This window comes from Spodoptera frugiperda, chromosome 30 (assembly GCF_023101765.2).
Source record: "Spodoptera frugiperda isolate SF20-4 chromosome 30, AGI-APGP_CSIRO_Sfru_2.0, whole genome shotgun sequence".
Lineage (NCBI taxonomy): Eukaryota > Metazoa > Arthropoda > Insecta > Lepidoptera > Noctuidae > Spodoptera > Spodoptera frugiperda.
In genome coordinates this window covers 6,262,039-6,283,037 of record NC_064241.1, presented here as the reverse complement: position 1 = coordinate 6,283,037, position 20,999 = coordinate 6,262,039, and the positions used below count along the sequence as shown (strand labels likewise).

General features: G+C 34.5%; 1 protein-coding gene across 1 annotated transcript in view; it reads left to right on the top strand.

Annotated features, from left to right (window-relative positions):
* Positions 1-19,967, top strand: part of LOC118269944 (lachesin-like) — a 65,729-nt gene extending 45,762 nt beyond the window's left edge. The window contains exons 5-9 of the mRNA XM_035585339.2: positions 9,895-10,084; positions 15,672-15,803; positions 16,665-16,793; positions 17,066-17,236; positions 17,524-19,967. Of these exons, the coding sequence (XP_035441232.2) occupies positions 9,895-10,084; positions 15,672-15,803; positions 16,665-16,793; positions 17,066-17,236; positions 17,524-17,897 (996 nt within the window). The 3' untranslated portion in view covers positions 17,898-19,967. The remainder of the gene's footprint in view (positions 1-9,894; positions 10,085-15,671; positions 15,804-16,664; positions 16,794-17,065; positions 17,237-17,523) is intronic.
* The last annotated feature ends 1,032 nt before the right edge of the window (positions 19,968-20,999 follow it).

Sequence of the window (20,999 nt, the reverse complement as noted above, 5' to 3'; positions counted from 1 at the left end):
TGACTAATAATATAATTGAACCTTACTAATGGATCTCATAATCATTTTGATCTTGGTAAATCTAAGTGTAAATTTTGCGTTACAATAGGTATATTGAACTACACATTACTAAATCCTTACAAAGGGTTTATCCTAACAGCTTTTTTAATTCGACGTGTAAATTAACACATAATATCACTACAACAAAATATGTGGGGCAATATGCAATTAGTTTTTTCACGAGACTCATGGGTCTGGTTTAATCTTTACACATTATTTTAAATTGCAATTCTTCAGTTAACGCGTACACGAGCTTTATAGAGCAATGTTTTGTTGAATAAATGTTTAATGATAAGTGCCAGATAGTATTTCTTTAATTTTCTCCAGCTACGTTATAGATGTTATGTAAGAGACCTGCTTTACTCGAAATATAGCTTGCATTTCAACAATAGATAGTACATTTATGCCATAAAATTAGAATCAAAAAGCTTTTTGAAAGGAAACCTTAAGTTAAAGCACAATAGTTTGAAAATGCTTTCTGCAGCCAGTTGAAAACTTCTCTTTATTTACGACAACAACAAGTGTAGAATTTTAAGAATTCTTTTCATCATTATTATACGTTGATATCTTCGTACAAAGGAGACTGCTCACTTTACGCCTTGTATTTGCTTAGGGCCGCTATTACCCAGCGCTAGCGAAAAGGCTTTTTATTTACACAAACCGCTACTAACACCTTCTAAGAGTTAAAGTAAAGAATCAAGTTACAAGTGCATCTTAGCGCTCCAAATGTTGACACTATTAACGCTCCAACACTTGAATAAACAGCTCCAGTTGACTATCAATTAGCGAGAAAACATAAACGAAATAGTACCATAAATACGCGTATTATGATAATTTTATATCTTAAGCACCAGCTCATATTAGCCACCTCGTTTATTGCAGCCATAAATATTTTATAACCCACTCTTCGCGATACAAACGTCACATTAGCAGTCGTATCACAGTATCTACTGCTACATTTTAATGCTCATCGATTTTAACACTTATGCGAGTGTCCATTAAGATTAATTTGACGTGTAATTATTTTACTTTCATCAGCACAACAAATACACGCACGGTTTCAACGGTCATCATTCACGGCCGGTCGGTTTCAGGCAATTAAATAAATATTGACCTACTAATTGTTTTTGCGGCATTGATGGGAAGCTGTGTTGACAAAGGTTGTGATGGACGACCGGTTTTTTGTAATCCAATCCAACCCCTTTATCTCCCCTCACAAAGATCACATTTCAACACAGTCAAGTGGCCACTATATAATAATAATAAACCGTTTTCCTATCAATCAAACAAATTACAAACTTCCAAACTTTGCCGTTCAAATAAAACTCAGTCGCAATTTAAATCCGTTTTGATAGCAAATACTTTGCATAACTTAAACAAAGCAATTTCGTAATTACAAATCAATACGGCAGCAGTTCATAAGTCCGAATTGTATTAAATTGTGAGTATTTAACGATTGGAGAGGCTCTAAATTTAATGTGGGTACCTAGGCTGTTGCGTACCTACTTCGAGGGAAGTCTACACACGAGCGTATAAATAAGCCTTCAGCCGGCTGTTAGCGACGAAGGGTATTTTCAATATGGGTAATTTCGCCTGGAACACAAATACTTTAGCAGCTTTATTGCATACTGGAGGATTAACTCGGTATATGAGCGTTGAAAAACGAGAGCTTCTGGCTTCCAGTAACATACAAAAACTCCTGGTATTTTATCTTAATTACTTAGAAATCTTTGTGAGAGTAAATCCCTACCCTTATGTTGTCCATCGTCGCGTAACTTTATGAGCGGATTACTTTTATGACCGGGATTAAAGTCCCGTTTGCGAAATGTTTACAGCGTTCAACTCAGTGCTCAGTCGGACGATAGATGCTCTCTCAGTATGGTCGACGATTTTAAAACGACCGGTATAAAATATCAAGAAATCCTTTGAGGTTTTCAAAACGGCAAAGAGTTTCGGACGATGCAAAATAATAATGAAATTCGTGAAGTAGAAGAATCTTCACAATTATAAAGTTTATAATAAATCGTTCCTCCACCTCATAGGATAATATTTAAGGAATTTTCATAACGAAAGCTTTGCAATTTAACAGGTAGGCAAAAGGCCTTTTGGTATTTGTAAAGGTCAGCGCCGGAATTACGATGGATTAGTTTTGTAAATCAGGAAAAAAGGTATCACGCTACAACAGGCATAAAAGAGGTTTGTGTGCGGTTTGTTGTGTGCTAACGTTGTTTTATTTGAGTTACATTTATGTATTGTGTTAAGGCGAAACACAAAGGTTATCTTCAAAGAAACCCTAGAAATATTATTATCTCTTGAGCCTTTCATATAAACACATAATATGTTTGTAGTAATTCCTAAATGAAGCCGTTACCTCGATAAGTATAACTCGGCGACAGCACAGAATCCCGCCGCTGCTAAGGAGCTTCATTCTTGGCACCATAAACACATTCTTCGACACATAGTTGCCTCGTGATGTCGCAACTAAGGCCCGCCGTAACAAACACTTAGTAATACGCCGACGGAGGAATTTGAGACGCTCCGAGGAATCCTTCCTTGTAAAATGTGAACCTATTGTGCATGTTATACAATTATTTCACCTTCAATATAAAGCCGAGGCTTTGGAGCGACCGCCTAAAATTCAAGCGCTTCTAAATATTGTGGCAAAGCTTAGCTTCCTATGCGGGATTTACGATGCTTACAGGATTATACGTAAGCTCGTTGAAATATTATCTCGAGCATGTTTACTAGAATAGTCATAGTTGTTATGGATTGCGATACTTCCCGTACACAGATATTGTTATGCCGCCCGGAGCCTGGCGCGCTATGTACTCTCGCTAACCGGATAACGTGCCAAAGCTCGTTGGAAGTAAAATAAATAATACATAAAAAGAAAGTAAGTAGAAAGCTAGAGAGTAGAATCAACAAGTGAATTATTTCTTAGCCGAAAAATCGGCAGGCGTTACTCAGCATTCTTTTATTGTGTCGGGCTACAGGTGCGAGCTCAAGCCAAAGTATTTGCTTTTTCATAAGGGTTTGCTACTCCACAACTGAATATGGTGAAAGCCGTCTCGAGAATACATCAATATTTATAGTGTCTGAAGAGATTTTTCTCTTATTATACAAAGTTTTCCTTTTCGCGTTTATTCTAACGTTGTGGATTTGGTTACACAATATGCGAAAAGTTTTTTTATTTCGTCAGGAGATTTATATTTGCGGTAGCTACTTACGCGTTGAGTCGTAAATGCAGCGTTATAAAAGCCAGGGGTTCGGGTCAAAAGGGGGTGAAAAAAATAGGCGATAAAGTGACGGCTGTCGTCCATCATGGCGAGTGTCAGTCGGGGCAGCTTTAGCTTCATATAATTGGTTGGACGCATCGGGTTTCCGCGAGGTAATCGACGTTGGCCGGAAAAACGGTGTACGTCCGACGCAAGCCTTCACGTGCGAATGTTTGCACTGGCAATCTCGTGTAAACCTTAATCCGGGAGAACGATAAAGAACGTGTGGTCGGCTTTTATGAACATCGAGTTTTATGGTACTATTTGTGCAAGTTACTAGAGCTCAGTTTATGGCCACCATACGTAAGATTAATCCACTGTTCACCTAATTACTTGGAGCCAAGACCTGAATCCTAGTATATGGCTCCCACAGACCTAAATAGGTCAGCAGCTTTCAATTGCTGTCAAACGCTCTGCATACCAATTAAGCTTCAATTAACTAACCGAATTATAATGATAATCAATCAGCCGTATTCGCAGCGTACCTGCATAAATCAATGTCTTTGTCTGTGCACCACGCGACGTGCAAAGAACACTGAATAAAACATTACACCACTGCTTACCATAGATAGACAGAAGATAGCTTTTTTAGTCACCAGTCGCATGCAAACAAGTAAATACTTTTATTCTACAAGATTGAATTTCTAATTACAACTAACTACATATTTTATTTGAGATGGAAAATGAACTTAAAATACCCTAACAAATACCAGTCCAACTCAGCACACAAACAAAAGAAATAAACGAGTACTCGTTCAACGAGCAAATACCAACAGAATAATGAGTTACGCCGTACACTACCGCTGACGTGTAAAAATGGTTAACTGTTCGAACACGTGGTAGTTACTTGTCCGTCTCCCAATCGTACGGTCGTGGCACACGTCAGGACCTCACTCAGCTGAGATGTTTCACCGAAAACAAATGACTCACTTACCTGTTGATGCGAACCAACGAACCGGCACAAGTCTTTGAATCTATAAGTTGAAACGACTACGTGACTTGCGTTGCGCTAGTGACAATGTATTTTTATTGTTATTCACTACTGTGATAAGAATAGAATGGAAATGCTTTTAGATAACGTTTAGCGCTTTCAAATTTACATATTCAAGTTAATCTGCCAATAAATAGTGCTGTTAGCTGCGATAACAATAGAATACGCTCAGCTTTGAAATTACGTCACAGCGATTCAAGTTCGGTAATCAATATTCAGAGCACAGTTTAAGACTAATTCTGAATAGTTACAGTATAGTCTGCTTTGTTTTGGTAATATTGGGAGTTTTTATACTAATTAGGTTACTAGGTGATTACTTTTTATGTCGACTTTCAGTTTGGCTTTGGCATTGGTACCAAACACCTGAATTTAAATTACACTGTGATTTATTTAAAGACTGCAATGTTCTAAATTTCAAAAATGAGACAAAGAATTGCCGTATCATAAAGCAGCGTAAGAGTGAATATAGTAAATGTGGCCACAACGCCCAGGCCGCAGCCATACGTCACACCTAGCACATTGTATATTCAGCGACAATAGTATTACACATACTTATATTTATTTATAATGTGAGGTCGCGCGCTTCCCGGATGTAAATCTCGGAGCTACTCGGTTCGCGGCCTGCACCACGAATTTACATAATTCATGTGACACGAAACTGTCTCCAAGAATTTACACTGCGGGGAAAAGAGACAGAAAATATACTAAACATTTTACAAGATATTTAAAACATCAAAAATGTTACAAGAACTTTGTCTATTCGCAGTCAGTTTAAAAATTGTAGAACGTTGAAATTATATCTGTGAATATTTGCTGGCGGAATGCGTGTCATTCAGTGGCGCTCAGTCGTGCAACTCGCGAGGAATTCTGTCAAAGTCCGTGTGTCGCTGGCTTCCTTCAGAAATCGGAATCGCAGACAATACGTGCTGTGTATCGCATTCTTACACAAATGTTATTGCTATGTCGCTTTACCAATAAAACCAATGTTAAAATGCATGTGTTTTGTTTATGTATTTATTGAATTCATGACATTATAATTACTTAATATCAAAATATTTTATGTGTTCAAACCCTCGAACACGGAACACACCATCATTCGTTCGCAAATAAACACAAAAGTCCAGAGTTCCGTAAAAAAATAAACAGAGGAAATATAAAAAGTGAAATTGCTCTTTGTCTTTCACCATCAAAGGGGTGTTGTTTAAGGTACATAAAAATATCCAAGTGGCGATTTTCGCCGTCTACCTGGCCCACGAATACCGAGGTCGGGTGTAACGCGGAGAATTTTGTCAAAGTCACTCCGTCGGGCCCAGGAATGGGGACAATACGTCTTCATGCAACATTCACGGACCTCTGACCTTACATTATTAGAAACGGGAGAATAACTATAGGAATACAAACTATGGGATTCCAATCGTATCTTCAGTATAAACCTCGACATTAACTTTCAGTCCAGGTTGTGGCTGTAGATATAATCGGTTACACAAAGGACTTGCGTAAATGGTATCTTAGGTGCTATTGTACTTAGTGTCGGCGATAAACGATGCAGTATAACGTTACACAATAGCATTCTATATCAACTAATGTTCACAGATATAACCACTTAGGCAAACATCTGTTCTAAGTTTATGAAGACTAAAGTGCACTATAAAGTTAAAAGATTAACAAATTACACTAATCCAGACAGAAAATACTTTAGTTACTACAAGCTACGTTCATTTTTACCAGAGCAGAGCAATTAAACAATAACATTTCGTGTATGAAACTAGTATAATAGTCGATTTTCCTCCAGCAGCGACGTTCTACGTTAAGTTAGTTGTTTTCTCGTGGGAGCGAGCGCCGTAATGACTGTGTTTTCCTTTGTCTGCAACGCGAACCAACTAAGAGTATGTCAGTAATGTCCCCGATTAATATCTGTGTGTTGCGTGCGGCTCGAATACGTTCAAGTTTTTATGGCCAGTGCCTAACTTAATTGACTTCAACAAATGGCTAGCATGTACCAATTTGTAGCTTGTTGCAGTGCTACGTGTTCGTAGCAGTTCGTAGCGTGGCCGCTACGCTGCCATCGTTTAGTTCAGTCCGTCTTGCTACGGCTACGCTACGGAACATTTAATTCAGTTTAACGAGTTTTACTTCATCTCATTCCATTACCAACACATTTTATTCGTACGGGTTGAAATGTTATGGGAGTTCGCTAGTTTTAAATGGGGCTATGTCGTTGATTAAATGAGTGAATTCATGATTCAGAGTGTTAAGTTAAGAGGTGATTTAATTTTATGAGAAATGTATTTTGTTAAGTAGCGTTAAATGCTTTTGTAATTTTTAGTTAACCAACAGTCTACTAAAAATAGAGTTTAATATTTTTATTAAATAGACATTTCAATATTTCGCAACACGTGTTTAATAAAGAAAAAAGGCTCTGATGAATTTATCAAAGACACGTGTGCTTTATTATGGTAATTAATTATTATTTTCGCAGCAAAATTAATGAGTATATTTTGCTCCGTCAATTTTAATCATAGTATAATTAAAGCGTAAAGTGATGGGCTGTTAAAGTAATCTTTCCAAGTGTGATTAGAAATTAATGAAACAAAAGATGGAGTACAACAATAAAATTAATTATTTAAAAGATAAATTAAAACTGTTCTTTTGGTTGAGTGGTTTGTTTGAATGTAAATAAGGTATTGAGTTGGATTCAAGGGTTGATATAACATTACACATTTTATTTTAACGGAAGGGTGAGCGGTCTGCTCTTGAGCAAAGTATTATTCGTATTTTTAAACTTTCAGCTATGGTGCAAATCTTTCTCTTGTCAATCTCGCAGAAAACCGACGTGAAACAACGCTTCCATTTTATTTCCCAATCCTCGATTCCCCAACAACCCTTTAATTCCCAACCCCCAAAAGGCCGGCAACGTACTTGTAACGTTTCTGGTGTTTCGGGTGTCCATGGGCGGCGGTGATTGCTTACCATCAGGAGTTCCGTCTGTTTTTTTTCTAATATATACAATTTACTTTGTTAGGTATGAAATTGAATAAGCTTTCATATACATAAAACAAGCGAAAAATTCAAATTAACGGTTTTTATACAGTGACGTCACATTACACAATTCGAATGTGATTTCAATTGTGTTGCAGTTTTATTTGTTTTCATATATTTTTTTATATACATTTTTTTTTTATTAAGTATTAATAAATTTTCATCTACAAAAAAAGTGAAACATCACATTACACAATTCGAATATCATTTCAATTGTATTGCAGTTTTATTTATTTGTTTTCATTGTCTGTCTGTCAGTACACAACTATAATAATAAAATAGGTTCAGTTATTCGATAACAATTCGAAATGTGTTTGAATAAATTTTCTAACTGAATTAGTGGGAGCCTTGTTTACGTTGTTCATATACATATTTTGGGTGATAGTACATTCGAATGTGAAAGGGAGATAAGGGTTGCTGTCTGAGTAGAATTAAATGAAAACGCATAGTTATATGTTCTTTTTTATTTGTAAACTGAAAGTTTTATTGGAAATGAAAAGTAAAACGTCACAACATAGTTTTAAATGTAGACTGTTATGCAAGAAATCTTAGGTTGTCTTTTGTCCTTAGAAAAAAAGATTTAATAGAGTTCATCATGATATTGCTATTACATGGGACAAATAAAAAAACTGGTTAACAGTGGGCGTTTAATAAAATATTACAATTTAACAAACTTTTTAGGAATCTCTGATAAACAGTTGGCGTAGTGGCAATCGGCTGCCACGCAACGTGTAGTTGTCTCGATTGCCGCACAGAGCAACTCTTTGTGTGATCCACAAATTGTTAATTCGGGTCTGTGTGAACTTGTATGTTTGTAGACACACCTACGACACATGAGAAAATTATAGTGTGGGAACCTTTAAAAAAAAAAAACAAAATGTGTGAGATTATTTTATTCGGCCTTATAGAATAACAGTAATATTGTTATTTAATCAAATATTGTACTATGAAAAATTTCCTTTACATCAAAGAAAGCAGGCAACTTAAACTTGAAAAGTGCAACTCTTAGAATGTACAGTCCGAAATAAAATCGTTTACTCTTGGCAAACAACGCAGTTTACCTAAAGTTAGCCATTTGTGTAGAAGATTGTGGGTTCGAGTATTTATTGAGGCTACAGAATATTTGTTTGGGGATTATTTGGTTGTGTGCTGGGTTGAGCAGATTTGTTGTAACAATTAAACAACGTTTGTGTGTCTGTCTGTCTCATTTGGTAATTGTAAGTCAGACTGTTAACTATGTCGTTAGTGTATGCTTGTGTTACTGTCAATCAAGTTTTTGTGTTTGATTCTCAGGTCGTGCAAAGTAGCATTGGAGATTTAAGTAATAGCACGATATTATGCGTTGAGTCTTAAATTGTGCTCAGTACATGGCAACAGACCTATCACCTTCAAAATAAATATTTATTAAGGCCAGCGTTGGCTGGCCTTATAAAGTGAAGGGTGTAACATTCGTTCGACTGTTTACACATTACATTTTATAAATCGGCCTAAAATATAACAATCAGTTAAGGGCTAACATAGCATACAAGATAGAAAAGTTATAAGACCAAACTTGAGAAATAAAATATAATAACTAAATAAATAAACTCAGCAAAATAATGAATATAACCAACCTATTTACTTTCAAGTTTATATGCGATTAACTAATGTAAATACTAGTAGGTTTATATTTATTTTTAATAAACTCCAACCTAGAGATAACAGCTTTAGTAAATAATCCGTTCTTCAGATCTCCAAATGAAGCCTATTCCCCGCTCAGTCTCAAACTATGTACATATGTGTACATAGTTTGTATATGTAACTCCTAACCGTTATTAATTATAGAGAGCGACATTACAAGTTATATTTAATAACTGTCACGTTTGTAATTAAGATCCCTTAGTTGTTGGTTAGGTAAGGGGTTCGGTTCAAAAGGCACCGATGAGGTTATTTGATTACAATACTATTATAGTTCACTTCCATACGTAACGTGTGCCTAACGTTAGTTTTTGACGTTTACGTTTTCGTTTGGTCGTAAATTTTTAGTTATTGTTTTAGTGTAGGAAACGTAAACGGGGAATAAAGGTGACTTTGGACTTGGTTTGCTATTGTTTGTGTAGTTTTATTTCTTTGCCGAAAGAGTTATTTTTATGTTCCATTGGCTTATTTGAACAAATAATATTATTGAATTATTTTTTTGAGGGAAACATCATCCAATGATTTTTACCACCTTGGTTGAGGTGAGTGAGAGTATCAGACTCTTACTGATTAAAAACTACCCCGTTCCTACTCCTGCTTTTCGAGCCAGAGCCCCAGTAACCCGCTAGGCAGTCATCGACTTATGATAGCATTTTCGACCGTTTATAGTATGTTTTATTGATAAAATATAGGAACATCTTAATAAACTATATTCTGATTTTAATCAATGATTTAATTGTTGTGAGATTTTAACCTTATCTATTGACGTAACGTAAACCATTTATTATCTTCTTTTACTGTTAAATCTTGTCTTCTTCTACTACCTGCATACAACTATCAGCGTAGTATACTAAATACACAACATTTTCTCAGATGGGGCACCTCTCAGTGGTGATACCACCAGACATTGCTGATGACGACGGCTCCGAAGCCAGTGCTCCTGAAGGAGGGGCAGTGGAACTTCGCTGCACAGCGGCTGGAGTACCAGCTCCCATCATATCTTGGAAGCGGACTGGAGGAAGGAACATTGTGTTCCGTGATGATAATGGGAAGGAGGTTAAAGGTGAGCTTATATTATATTATAGATTTTTTTTTAATATTCATATTTTCTGACCGATGTCATGATTAGTAAGAAACTTTTTTTAAAGGTTTTTTTTTAGTCAGCTAATATCCTTAAAATCTTTTCCCATGACTGAAAACTATGCTGAAAACCGCATCAAAATCGGTACAGCCAAACGCGAAATTATCGCACAAAAATATAAAGAGTAAACCGAGAACCTACTTTTTTAGGTCGGTTAAAAATGTATTTCATATCTACAAATGCACGTCTCTGTGTACTGTGTACGCTTTTAGGAAAATTGTTTCAATCGTTTCAAATATAAAACTTCACAATGTTATATTTGTATTAGTAGAGTAAGGCTAGTGCCAAATCAGCTGAATTTAATCGCAGAAATCTACGTACATTTTACAAAAGAATACCAAGGTTTTCTTGCTAAACACTGGGATTATGTCCCTGAGAATATTATGTAAATGAAATTCTGGCAAAGATTCAACCCGATTACAACTATGTTAAACTCCATTTTTTCTTTTAGCCGACTAAAAAAAGGTTCGTCGTTCCTTACACATAATATATGGAATCTGCATTAAATGCAAACTTGAAAAGATTAATGTCCTATTGACTTGGGAGAAGAATTTAGATATATGATCTAAATCCTTCCAATTGAGAGAGTTTTAATTTCTTGATAGGCTTTCTTGCGACAGTGATTGATTGAGGAAATTCCTTATTTTTTGAGTGAAAATAAAACGGGCGTCCCCTTGCATTTTTCTCGACGTAGGTAAGTGATTATGCTTCAAAAACAATGTATTGTTATAACGACAGATGATCTCGCGAAACTTTTATATTGAACCCAATTAACTAATTAGGATATAGTAAAGGAGAATTTTATAAATCCTTTTCTCTCTTCCTCGTACCAATTGTTTGAAATAAAAGATAATAATCAACGTACCATTTAAAGGCAAAAAATAAAACGTCAATTTTCCGTTGAATTTTATTCGCATCACTGAGATCCGGCTAAGTGGTAAAAAAGAAACAAGACTAATTTTGCATTCAAAGCCCGCCCGGAGCGGGCGCAGGTGCTAGAGCGGTTAAAACATTGGAGTTTTATGGGATTTATTAAGATATTGCCCTAAGGATATTGGAAAGAAAATTCCAATTCGATATAAATGTACAACGTGCTCGTATAATGACATCTAAATAATGATGGAACGAGATGATCGCGTACATATAATCATGCACGTTTATTTATCTTCTGCGAGTAGATAAACAAATTATCCATATCGACAGCCGAGACGAACCGAGCTCGCGTTATATAAGAAACGCCCACTCAGATTGGTTCTTAAACCGATTCATTTTATACTCTCAATAAAAATAAATACATTTTCTTCTCCGCTTTAATTAAAACCTATGATTTTACACAATAAATAAATCATTTTAACGAAATGCTCACGTAATATTTAAATTCAATGGGAATATTTTTCCTACGATAAAAAAATACAGGGCTGTCAACATTAAACAAAAGAAGGCGACGTCTGATGCTCACGGCCGGAATTCATTTCCGCGGAAAAAACGTGTTCAAAGAACTCAATTACTACTTAAACAAAATATTGTAGCAATCCGGGTTTCAGTCAGGAAATTAAACGAACGGCTTAGTGACCGGCCTGACAAAAGGCTGTTATCTCTTATAGTTATAATGACATACCCTTTACAGCGCAACGCGACACTAGGTGAAAAGACATAGGAGTTAAAGCAATTATAGGCCTAGTCATTTTAACACATACGCATCGTTGTATTTCTAATGGCGTGTAATCCTTTATTCTAATTTATACCTTAATCTAAATGCATTAGACCCAAAATTGCCGGTCTCTGTTGGGCTATTTAAAACCTTTTCGGTGCGGTGTTTTACGAATTTGACCCGTTTTATTTAAGCCATTAAGCGTAAACAAAAGACTGGCGTCCCTCTGTAAACGGAGGGTGGTTGTAATAGTTAACAGAGTGGTGGAACCGGCTCTGCCTTTGTATTAATTGGACATGTTAAACACGCTTCACTAAATATGTAAGAATTGCCTTCGTTGTTGCTATTCGCGTCTTCGTTTTTCCACATTTTTCGTTTCCCTCCCTGCGGTGAACGCAAGCCGGGATTGGATTATTGAGAATTTGTTTCTGAGCACAGAAATTGTAAATCGTTGATTCTATCACATGTGTTGTTAATTAAGAACTTGAGCGCTTTGTTTATAAGTTTATTAATTTGGAAATAAAGTATTTTATCTAACATAAAATGAGATTAATCCTTGACTTTCTTTCTATAATTGCCTAAATCGTATTATTTTGTTGTTACACTAATTGATGAACACAATTAGTTTTAAGTAAGCTGCTGTTTCTCTCGTCCTTAATCTATTTGAAATCTTCTACGAAATCTGGGAACAATACGAGGAAATTTGGCTCTTATGGCTAAATAAGACATAAGCCGGAAGCCGATACGTGTCATTGAATTAGCAACATATGTAACAAGGAAACTAAGACTCTATTAGATGTTAATTAATTGTATTTTTGTCTGTATCTACGTCAGCTTTATGGTGTAAAGAAGATAAGGCAATTTGTCATTAATTACCTATTTTTGTTTCACATGACAATAGGATGGAAAATTAATATGTGATTAAATATATCGGATATAAGGCTCATTGTCATTTCCATACATTAAGTTTTAATTATATTTAGGCGCAGAGAGATCCTTTCTAACAATCCTAGTGAAATTGCTAAATAAATATTATTTCTGCCAGCGGCTTCACCCGCGTTTCCGTGGAATAAAAAGTATCCTATCACCCAAGTCAGCTCATACTCTGTCTGTATACCAAATTTCATCAAAACCCGTTCAGTAGTTTCAACGTGATTGACGATATCTCACGGTAATGCGGGCGAAGCCATTGGCAGAATATAGTATCACATATTTAACATAAATCACCAGCCTAATCACATAACAATTAATGTCCTTTAAACTCACAAATGGCGCAATATCATCATTTAAAATACGTTCACTTGCAGAAAATATTTCAAGCAAGAAATGAAATCGGAAAACAATTAGTCTTGGAGTAATAATAACAGGGAATTGCTGAATCAGAGTCGACGTCTAAAGTAACAAGTTGGCTACGACATGTCGCAACTCGCAAACCAAGTTTATAACCCGTTAATAAAATACAATTTCATACAAACGCCCGCTTTTGATATTGTACGCATTACGTAGTAACAGTATTTTATGTGCCCCTAGTAGCGGGGGTCGTATGCTATAATAAAGCAATAAATTATTTCCATTTAAATTTAATTTGACAGCCATCCTGAACGAATAGCTTTAGCAGCTTTATGTTTTGATTAAAATGTGAAGATTTGGGATAAGTGTGTGGATTTTGTTGTGTTAATGAGGATACTTTGAGAGGCCTTTTGGTGTTTTAAGGACAAAGAGGCAGTCCAAGTATTGTTGATTTACATGGGATACTAACATTTTTTAAATTATTGCTTAAATGATAAGGTAGCGGTATTTATTTAGTTCATTTTTCAGTATATTTCGTTTAATATTTTTTATTAGGTTGAATGACTCCATATTATTTTTAAAATGACATGGGTCCTGATTATTCCTATGACTCCATAAAATTATAAAGAAATTAGTTATCAAACAATCAAAAGAGAAAATAATTAAGAGAATGAAATTTGGAACAGGGGTAGGTTATGTTCTGGAGTAACACACAGAAATCTTTTTATCTCACGGGACCGCGGGCGAAGCCGTTGGCAGAAGCTAGTACATAATATTGGTAAAAGACAAACAACATCTGACAGCTGCAAAAAAGCAATCACTTAGTACATTCAATTTGAAAGAAATGTACCTAGATTTATTTACCCAGCAGTGAGGATGTCCTCGAATTCTCTTTCAACATGGAATTTTTATTAGCACTAATGAAAACTGAACTTGATGCCGCTTTGTTTAACACGGGCAATAAAGATCATAGTCGAGCTCAAGTTATTATACCTTGCCACCTCATTCTTGCCTCCTTTGCAATTCTTATTACGACATTGACACTCTTGAAGCAAGAAAACAAATTGCATTGGTAACATTTATTCGTTTTTTAAAGGATTTGTGTAGTGATCTCTAGTTGTTTTTGCGTTTTCGTAGTTTTATTATGATTGAGTTTTTAAAATAGTTTTCACGACAAACTTACATTTTTTTTAAACGTTACCCCGCGTTTATACACATACAAGTTCATATACACAAGACACCCAGATACAACAATTTGTGGATCACATAAAGAGTTGTTCCGTGCCGGAATCGAACTCGCGACACGTTGCACGGCAGCCAGTTGCCTACCCGCCGTGCCAACCGTGCGTCAAGATTATCACGTTAATCAAATTAGAAATTACGTTAACAACCATGTGTGTGAATCCGACTTGGTTTATGGTTATTCAACGTAATGTTATATCTCTATTTTATTATATAATATACTTAAAGGATAGGTTTAACAGAATATAACATCTTATTTAAGAAATTATCTCTAGATTATGGTTGACACCAAACAATTGGGTACGTACGTACATCTCATTGTTAAAGTAAGGCGTAATTTTTCAAACCAAAATGTATCTCCTGGGTGTTGCGCACTCAGTTACGAAATTGTTGTAATAAATATGGACCAAGATTTTGCCGCTTTAGCAAATTTATTCATGTAAGACGCCGTTTCGCTTTATTCATAACTTGTGAAGTTGCTAGTTTGTTTGATGTCTCGTAATGTGGACGTGGAGATGTCACGTTTGCTCTCAAATGCAAATGTCAATGCCCTCAGTCTGTAATTGACAGTTTCTTTTAGTACTATCGAAATATTTGCGCTCATACACCTAGGCACTCTAAATTAAACACATTCAATACTAAGTAAGCTCTATTGATAGCAAACAAGTCTGTGTAGGCAGACAACAAAAAAGTACTATCATTCAAGTTTATTGAAACGTCTTGTGAAAAGTTATATCAAATAATTTAGTTGATAACTTTTTGTTAGATAAAAAATTTTGAATTCTTAAAGCAATTTTTATGTAAAATATTTTATCTTCACTTACTGGGACATTACAAATTTTACGACTAGGTACAAGTTTTTTAAACGGTCGTTCGATGCGCTTGTTATTCTGATTTATGATAAGCAATAAAGACGCCGTCTTTTAACTTGATATAGGGCCAGATCCTGTGAAAGGTGCTTTCTGATACTGGACTAAAGGTCGATGTAATAAACACCTAGTTAGGCCGCTTTCACGTGGGTAAATGTGACCTCAAACTTTGGCCTAAGTTAATACCTAGCTTCTACAGTTAGGACTAAAGCTAATAGATCATTGTTAACTTTTGAAACCTAAATTTACGTTGTATTTTAAGCGATCGATATGATTGTATATTTTACAAAGTGGTGAGATGAGGCGTATTACATTTTTTTTCTAAATTGAAGTCTATGTTAAATAGAAAAGGTTCAATTTGCCTTACAGCTGGAATACTATGTCACCATTGTTCAATTACCTAAGGATTTTTTTTTTAATATTTTGCAATATTAATTAATTAATTTTTGTTATCCAGTGGTAGAGAGTTTCGTTGGCTCGACTTTGGCGCTAAAAGGACTTCAGCGTTCCGACATGGGAACGTATTTGTGCATCGCAGCTAATGGCGTCCCGCCAACTAAGAGCAGGCGATACGAAGTCTCAGTGTTATGTAAGTATGATATGTTTTTAAATGAAAATAAATTGGTGTTTACGCCCTTTTTATTATATGAAGATATAAACAAAGCGTTATAGAATATTTTTTTAGTAGGAAATTGGGTACAATGGAGTTTTTAGTTAGTGTTTAGATATGAACTTTTGATTGGAAAGGTTAATAACATAATGATTCCATTCGATCTCGGTTTCTTATACAGCGTAAGCATATGCACAGGCAACAACAGTGAATTAAAAATATAAATAAATTTAACTTAAGACTTAAGAAAATACATATTCAGATTGTGTTGTATACACATCTACCTACCCCGTCGGGGATTAAAAGGCGTAGTAGTAGAGATACTCGTATATCTCAAAGCAAAAGTTTAAGCATTTTCTTGGTGTGACATTTAAATAAGTTTGTATGAACAAAGTACAAGAACAAACTTATGTGAAAATACAGAGATTCTGGAATATAAAGTATGCAAGTTATCTCTTTAACAGAATTGGCCGACTTTAAAGGCTTGCGTAAACCTAATTGAGTGGACTTAATTTCAGCCTAGTTTAACTTGGCTGATCATTTCTTTTGTATGGGTAATTAGGTTTATTTTGTAGTGATACTGTTTAGTATTTAACGTTTTTAAAGGTTCAAAAGACTGAAAATTAGCTTTTATGTAGTAACACATTAAAATTTTCATACAACTATCGTAACTAATTTTACTTGCTTTAGGTTCCATTTTCAATACACTATAAACGTGACTTAGAACCGTGTCAAATTGACTAATGTGTAACTTAGAATTTATTTTATCACTTATAGAACACGTCCCTTACTTTGATATTCAGGCTCTTTCACTCTAACCCCTCCATTATTTGTGTCCAGTCGAGCCGATCGTACGTGTGGGGAGTCCAGTAGTACTTCGGGCGGCAGACATGCAAGTCACCCTCCAGTGTTACGTTGAAGCTTCTCCTAAATCACTTAACACCTGGCAGCGAGGAAAATCACAAGCCGGTAAGTTATAAAAGAATGTTGAATTTGAGGTCCCACGTTGGGCGCCAGTTTGAATAAATATACAAGTAGTTTATTTTAGTACAGATATTGGATTTGACCTAATTCTTTGGTTTTTTTATATTCAAAGATAAATAAAGTCGATGAAATACTTAAGTTCTATTTAAGTGTTTTTGTTTACAAGATCGATTAAAGAGTCCCATGCTGGGCGCCAATAATTTTCATGCAACATTAAAGTTTTGATTGATTCAACAATTTTAAATTTTTCTCTTTAGGTGGAAAGCTGCTGAACAGCTCAAAATACGTCATATCAGAGGAAATACTGAACGAGTACGCTTTGCGAATGAACCTGACTATAAATCGACTGAAGAAGGGAGATTTTGGCGAATACACATGTTCGGCGGCCAACGGGTACGGCAAAGCCGAGGGCATCATCACTTTGAAAGGTAAATTCATTTTATAGTACGGTCATATTAAAGTCATGAATAGTTAAAACCCGTAATAGGTTTTGCAGGTCACATGAACTCGAGTATAAAGGGAAGTGAAACACGGTTGGGACTTGCTGTAATGTGAATTTTAGATCAGTGCCAATACTTTGTTTTACAAGGAACCGTAACTTTGTTAGAAAGTCCGTATACTCATATACTTTCATGTCTCTTTTGTGCAAATACTATCAATTTTATGTATGTAATTTCGTAAGTAATACTAATCAAACACTTCTATTTCTCAACAGAAACGCCGCAACGGACTACGACGACGACAACGACTACAACTACGACAACAACAACAACTCCGCGCCCGACAACAACTACGCTTGCGACAACGAGACCTCCGAAGCGTCACCTCAAGAAACAACACGACCGCGGCAACCAGAACGCACTCGACGCCGACATGCGACAAGCGGAGCTCAACAACGCCTTCAACTTCTACAACAGCGCCTTCACACCACCCAACAACTCCGTCAACGAGTACGCCCAAAGAACCGAACGCCAGAAACTACGCCCCACTGGCTCAACACGTCAATACATCGTATACAACAAAACTACCAAAACCCAAAACACCATTCTATTTACCATGTTCACATTACTACTAAAAGTTTTTGTATAGACAGAAATTAGATTTCTGATTTATTTAAAAAAAAAATATAGCATTAACATGTAGTGATAAAAACATGGCTGTTGAATTTTATATGTGTAAGTACGTATTTTGAGGTTGTTGTAAACGTTTTAGTGGATCTTGATGTTAATATTGTTATGTAAAAACATTATCGGCAGTTGTTTAATAAAAATAATGAGTTACGGCCTTAATATGTAAATTGAGACAATAAATACGAACGTTCTTAATAGTAAGGCTTGACTGTCTTTGGCCTGTTTAAACATAATTGATTAATGCCAGTGACTAATTGCAAGTACCTACATACATTGAAAGCCTAGAGTTAGCATACGCATTTAATTAGCTTGGTAAATATGCAAGAAATATTAAATAATCACTCGCATTCATCAAAATAAAACAGGCATTTTTTCCTAAAATTGCTGTTGAAAATAAATTTGTATGTATGTACGTAAAAAAGAAAATATCATTATTATCATATCAGGCGGCTATTTAATAATGACATATGGAATAAAAAAAAATTGATAGACTTGAAACAGATCGAAGGAATATCTGAGAAAGATTTAGAAACTCCGTTTAGCTAACATTTTATTATTCTCGTATTATTATTATTCTATACAATTCTTATTATACAATAATAATGGCATAATAAACTATAATATAATAATAACTTGTATTTATAAAAAAATATGATAATTATAATGAAAATTAGTGGGTAAACTTAGTGCGTATTAATTTGTATATGACAATACATTTGTAAAGACAATAGTAAGTAGTGGTAAGTTAGAGACCAGTTGATTGTAAACAATAGTCGATTTTGTATAATTTGCCCTTAATAGTTGTAGAATTATACCAGTTTTGTATAAAATGTTATATAAAAAAGAGGGTATTCTGTATAAAAAGGGTACCCAGAACAACGAAGTATAAGACCAACATTACAAGATATCCGTGTGTTTGTAAATTTTAAAGTAAATTGTGTCACAATTGATTTACAGTAAACAAAATGCTAAACTTTATATATTATAATTTTAGTTTTTTAACTTTTGTATACGCAAATATTGCATGCTTTATATAAATTATGTTAAAATTATATTTATAATTTAATAATTTGATTTATTTTCTAAATTAAAGTTATGTTTAAAATTAAGATCTAAAAAATAAGTTGATTATTTTATAAATAAAAAAAGAAAGTGTTAGATGATAAAATTTGATATTCGATAATAATAAATTTATGTCTTCCGGATAGTATATTAAAGTAATGTATTCGGCTCATTCGTGTTTATGAGTTATATAAAATATTAGACGAAGTTCCTTTTGGACTTCACAAGTAACGTAGTCTTATGTAAGTGACGAGAAAGAATTTATCGTAGGGATAGTGTTACAATGAATATAAAAACATGAATTTTGATAAGAATCGATTCTACTGTAAAAATGAATGAACGTGTATTTAGTAATAATAATTATAGAATTGAATAATATTTAAAATTGTATCACGATTTAGTTTTAGTCTTACTGTAACTTGTTTGTGTATTATTTTAACTAATCGACTATTACAATCTGGCTACTTCTATATAATAATGTTATACAATACGAGTATGTATACTTGCATTATATTTATACAATCAATTTACTTAATATTTATATTATTTATCGTAAATATATGAATATCGTAATTATATCAAATTTATTTTTAATGTTTACAATATATTAATCGTCTTACTAACAATATCGGATGACAATAAACGTACTTCCATAATCAATTTCACTTTTAAATAGATTTATGAATAGTAAATAATATTTTGTATAATTAATATTCAGTTTTTATTGTAAATATATTTTTATTTTAACGTATCTGTATTTTTAAATATAAAATTGGACTAATGAAAATTAATTTTCAAATAATACTAAATGACAATAATATGACAATCATTGTAAATAATGGAATTCATGTTAAACCAATTTATTAGTATGAAATGCGACTATTTATCAATGTTAACTTTAAGATGTTGATATCATTTTATGACATTTTAAAATAAAAAATATAATCAAAGTAATCATACTGAATAATGTTGCTTATTTATTTACCCCTGCTTTTTACTTTATAATGAACTAACGTAGGATTGTGTCTAAGGAGTAGTTTAATATTTATATTATAACTTAGACATACTACATCGATTTTTATGTTTTTCTGCTTACTCACGTATACTGGACTAGGAACTCGATTTTAGTCGCCCTTAGTTACGACAGTCACCTCGTCGTGTGTCGCGGAATGCTGCTAATGAATATGAGCCTGTAGCTGGCTTGAAAGTAGTCGAGTTTCTCGTCTTAGCATGGCTTGAAACTAGTCGAGTTCCTTGTCAAATATTATAATTACGTGAGTAAACCGAAAAATATGATAATTAATGTAGTTAATCTATGTTCATACCGTAAAATACTATAATAGTACCTAAGTACCTACTTTAATGTAGGTATAACACAAATGAAGTTTGTCCTGCGGCAACATTTCTCACTTGAGCCAAGCCAGTTATGTACTACGTATTGTTACCACAAGTACCAATGAGCTCATTTATATGGCATATAACATTATGTAGTAAGGCTGGATTTCATATCGACAGTGCAAAGCAGATGAACTCAAGATAATAGCAGAAGCATGTAGGTACTGCACTATCCGTATTTAGAAAGGTAAGTAAATAAGCGTGATTATCCCAGGCAAGGGTTCGATTCCCGGGTCGGGCAAAGTATTGCTGGGCATTTCTCGGTTCATCGAAAATTTCTCAGTAGTGGCAAGGAGTCTGGAATTATACCCAGTATGTGGCAATAGACTCACCCCCTATTACATGAAACTTATATAACACAAATAGTGTTATAAGTCGTTGTCGTCAGGAGTTGTGGTATTGTGGATGAAACAGGATGCGTTTGTTGAAGACCGGTGGATGACGTGGCCTTTTGGTTACCTTACAGTACCTTGGTTACCCAAGGTCCCGACTAATAAGGTAGGCTTCAAGGATTGTTTATATAAAGAAGCACTGAATAAAAAAACAATGTAGTTACGCCAGTTGGCGTATTACATTTAACCCACCCAAAACATAAATGTGAAAG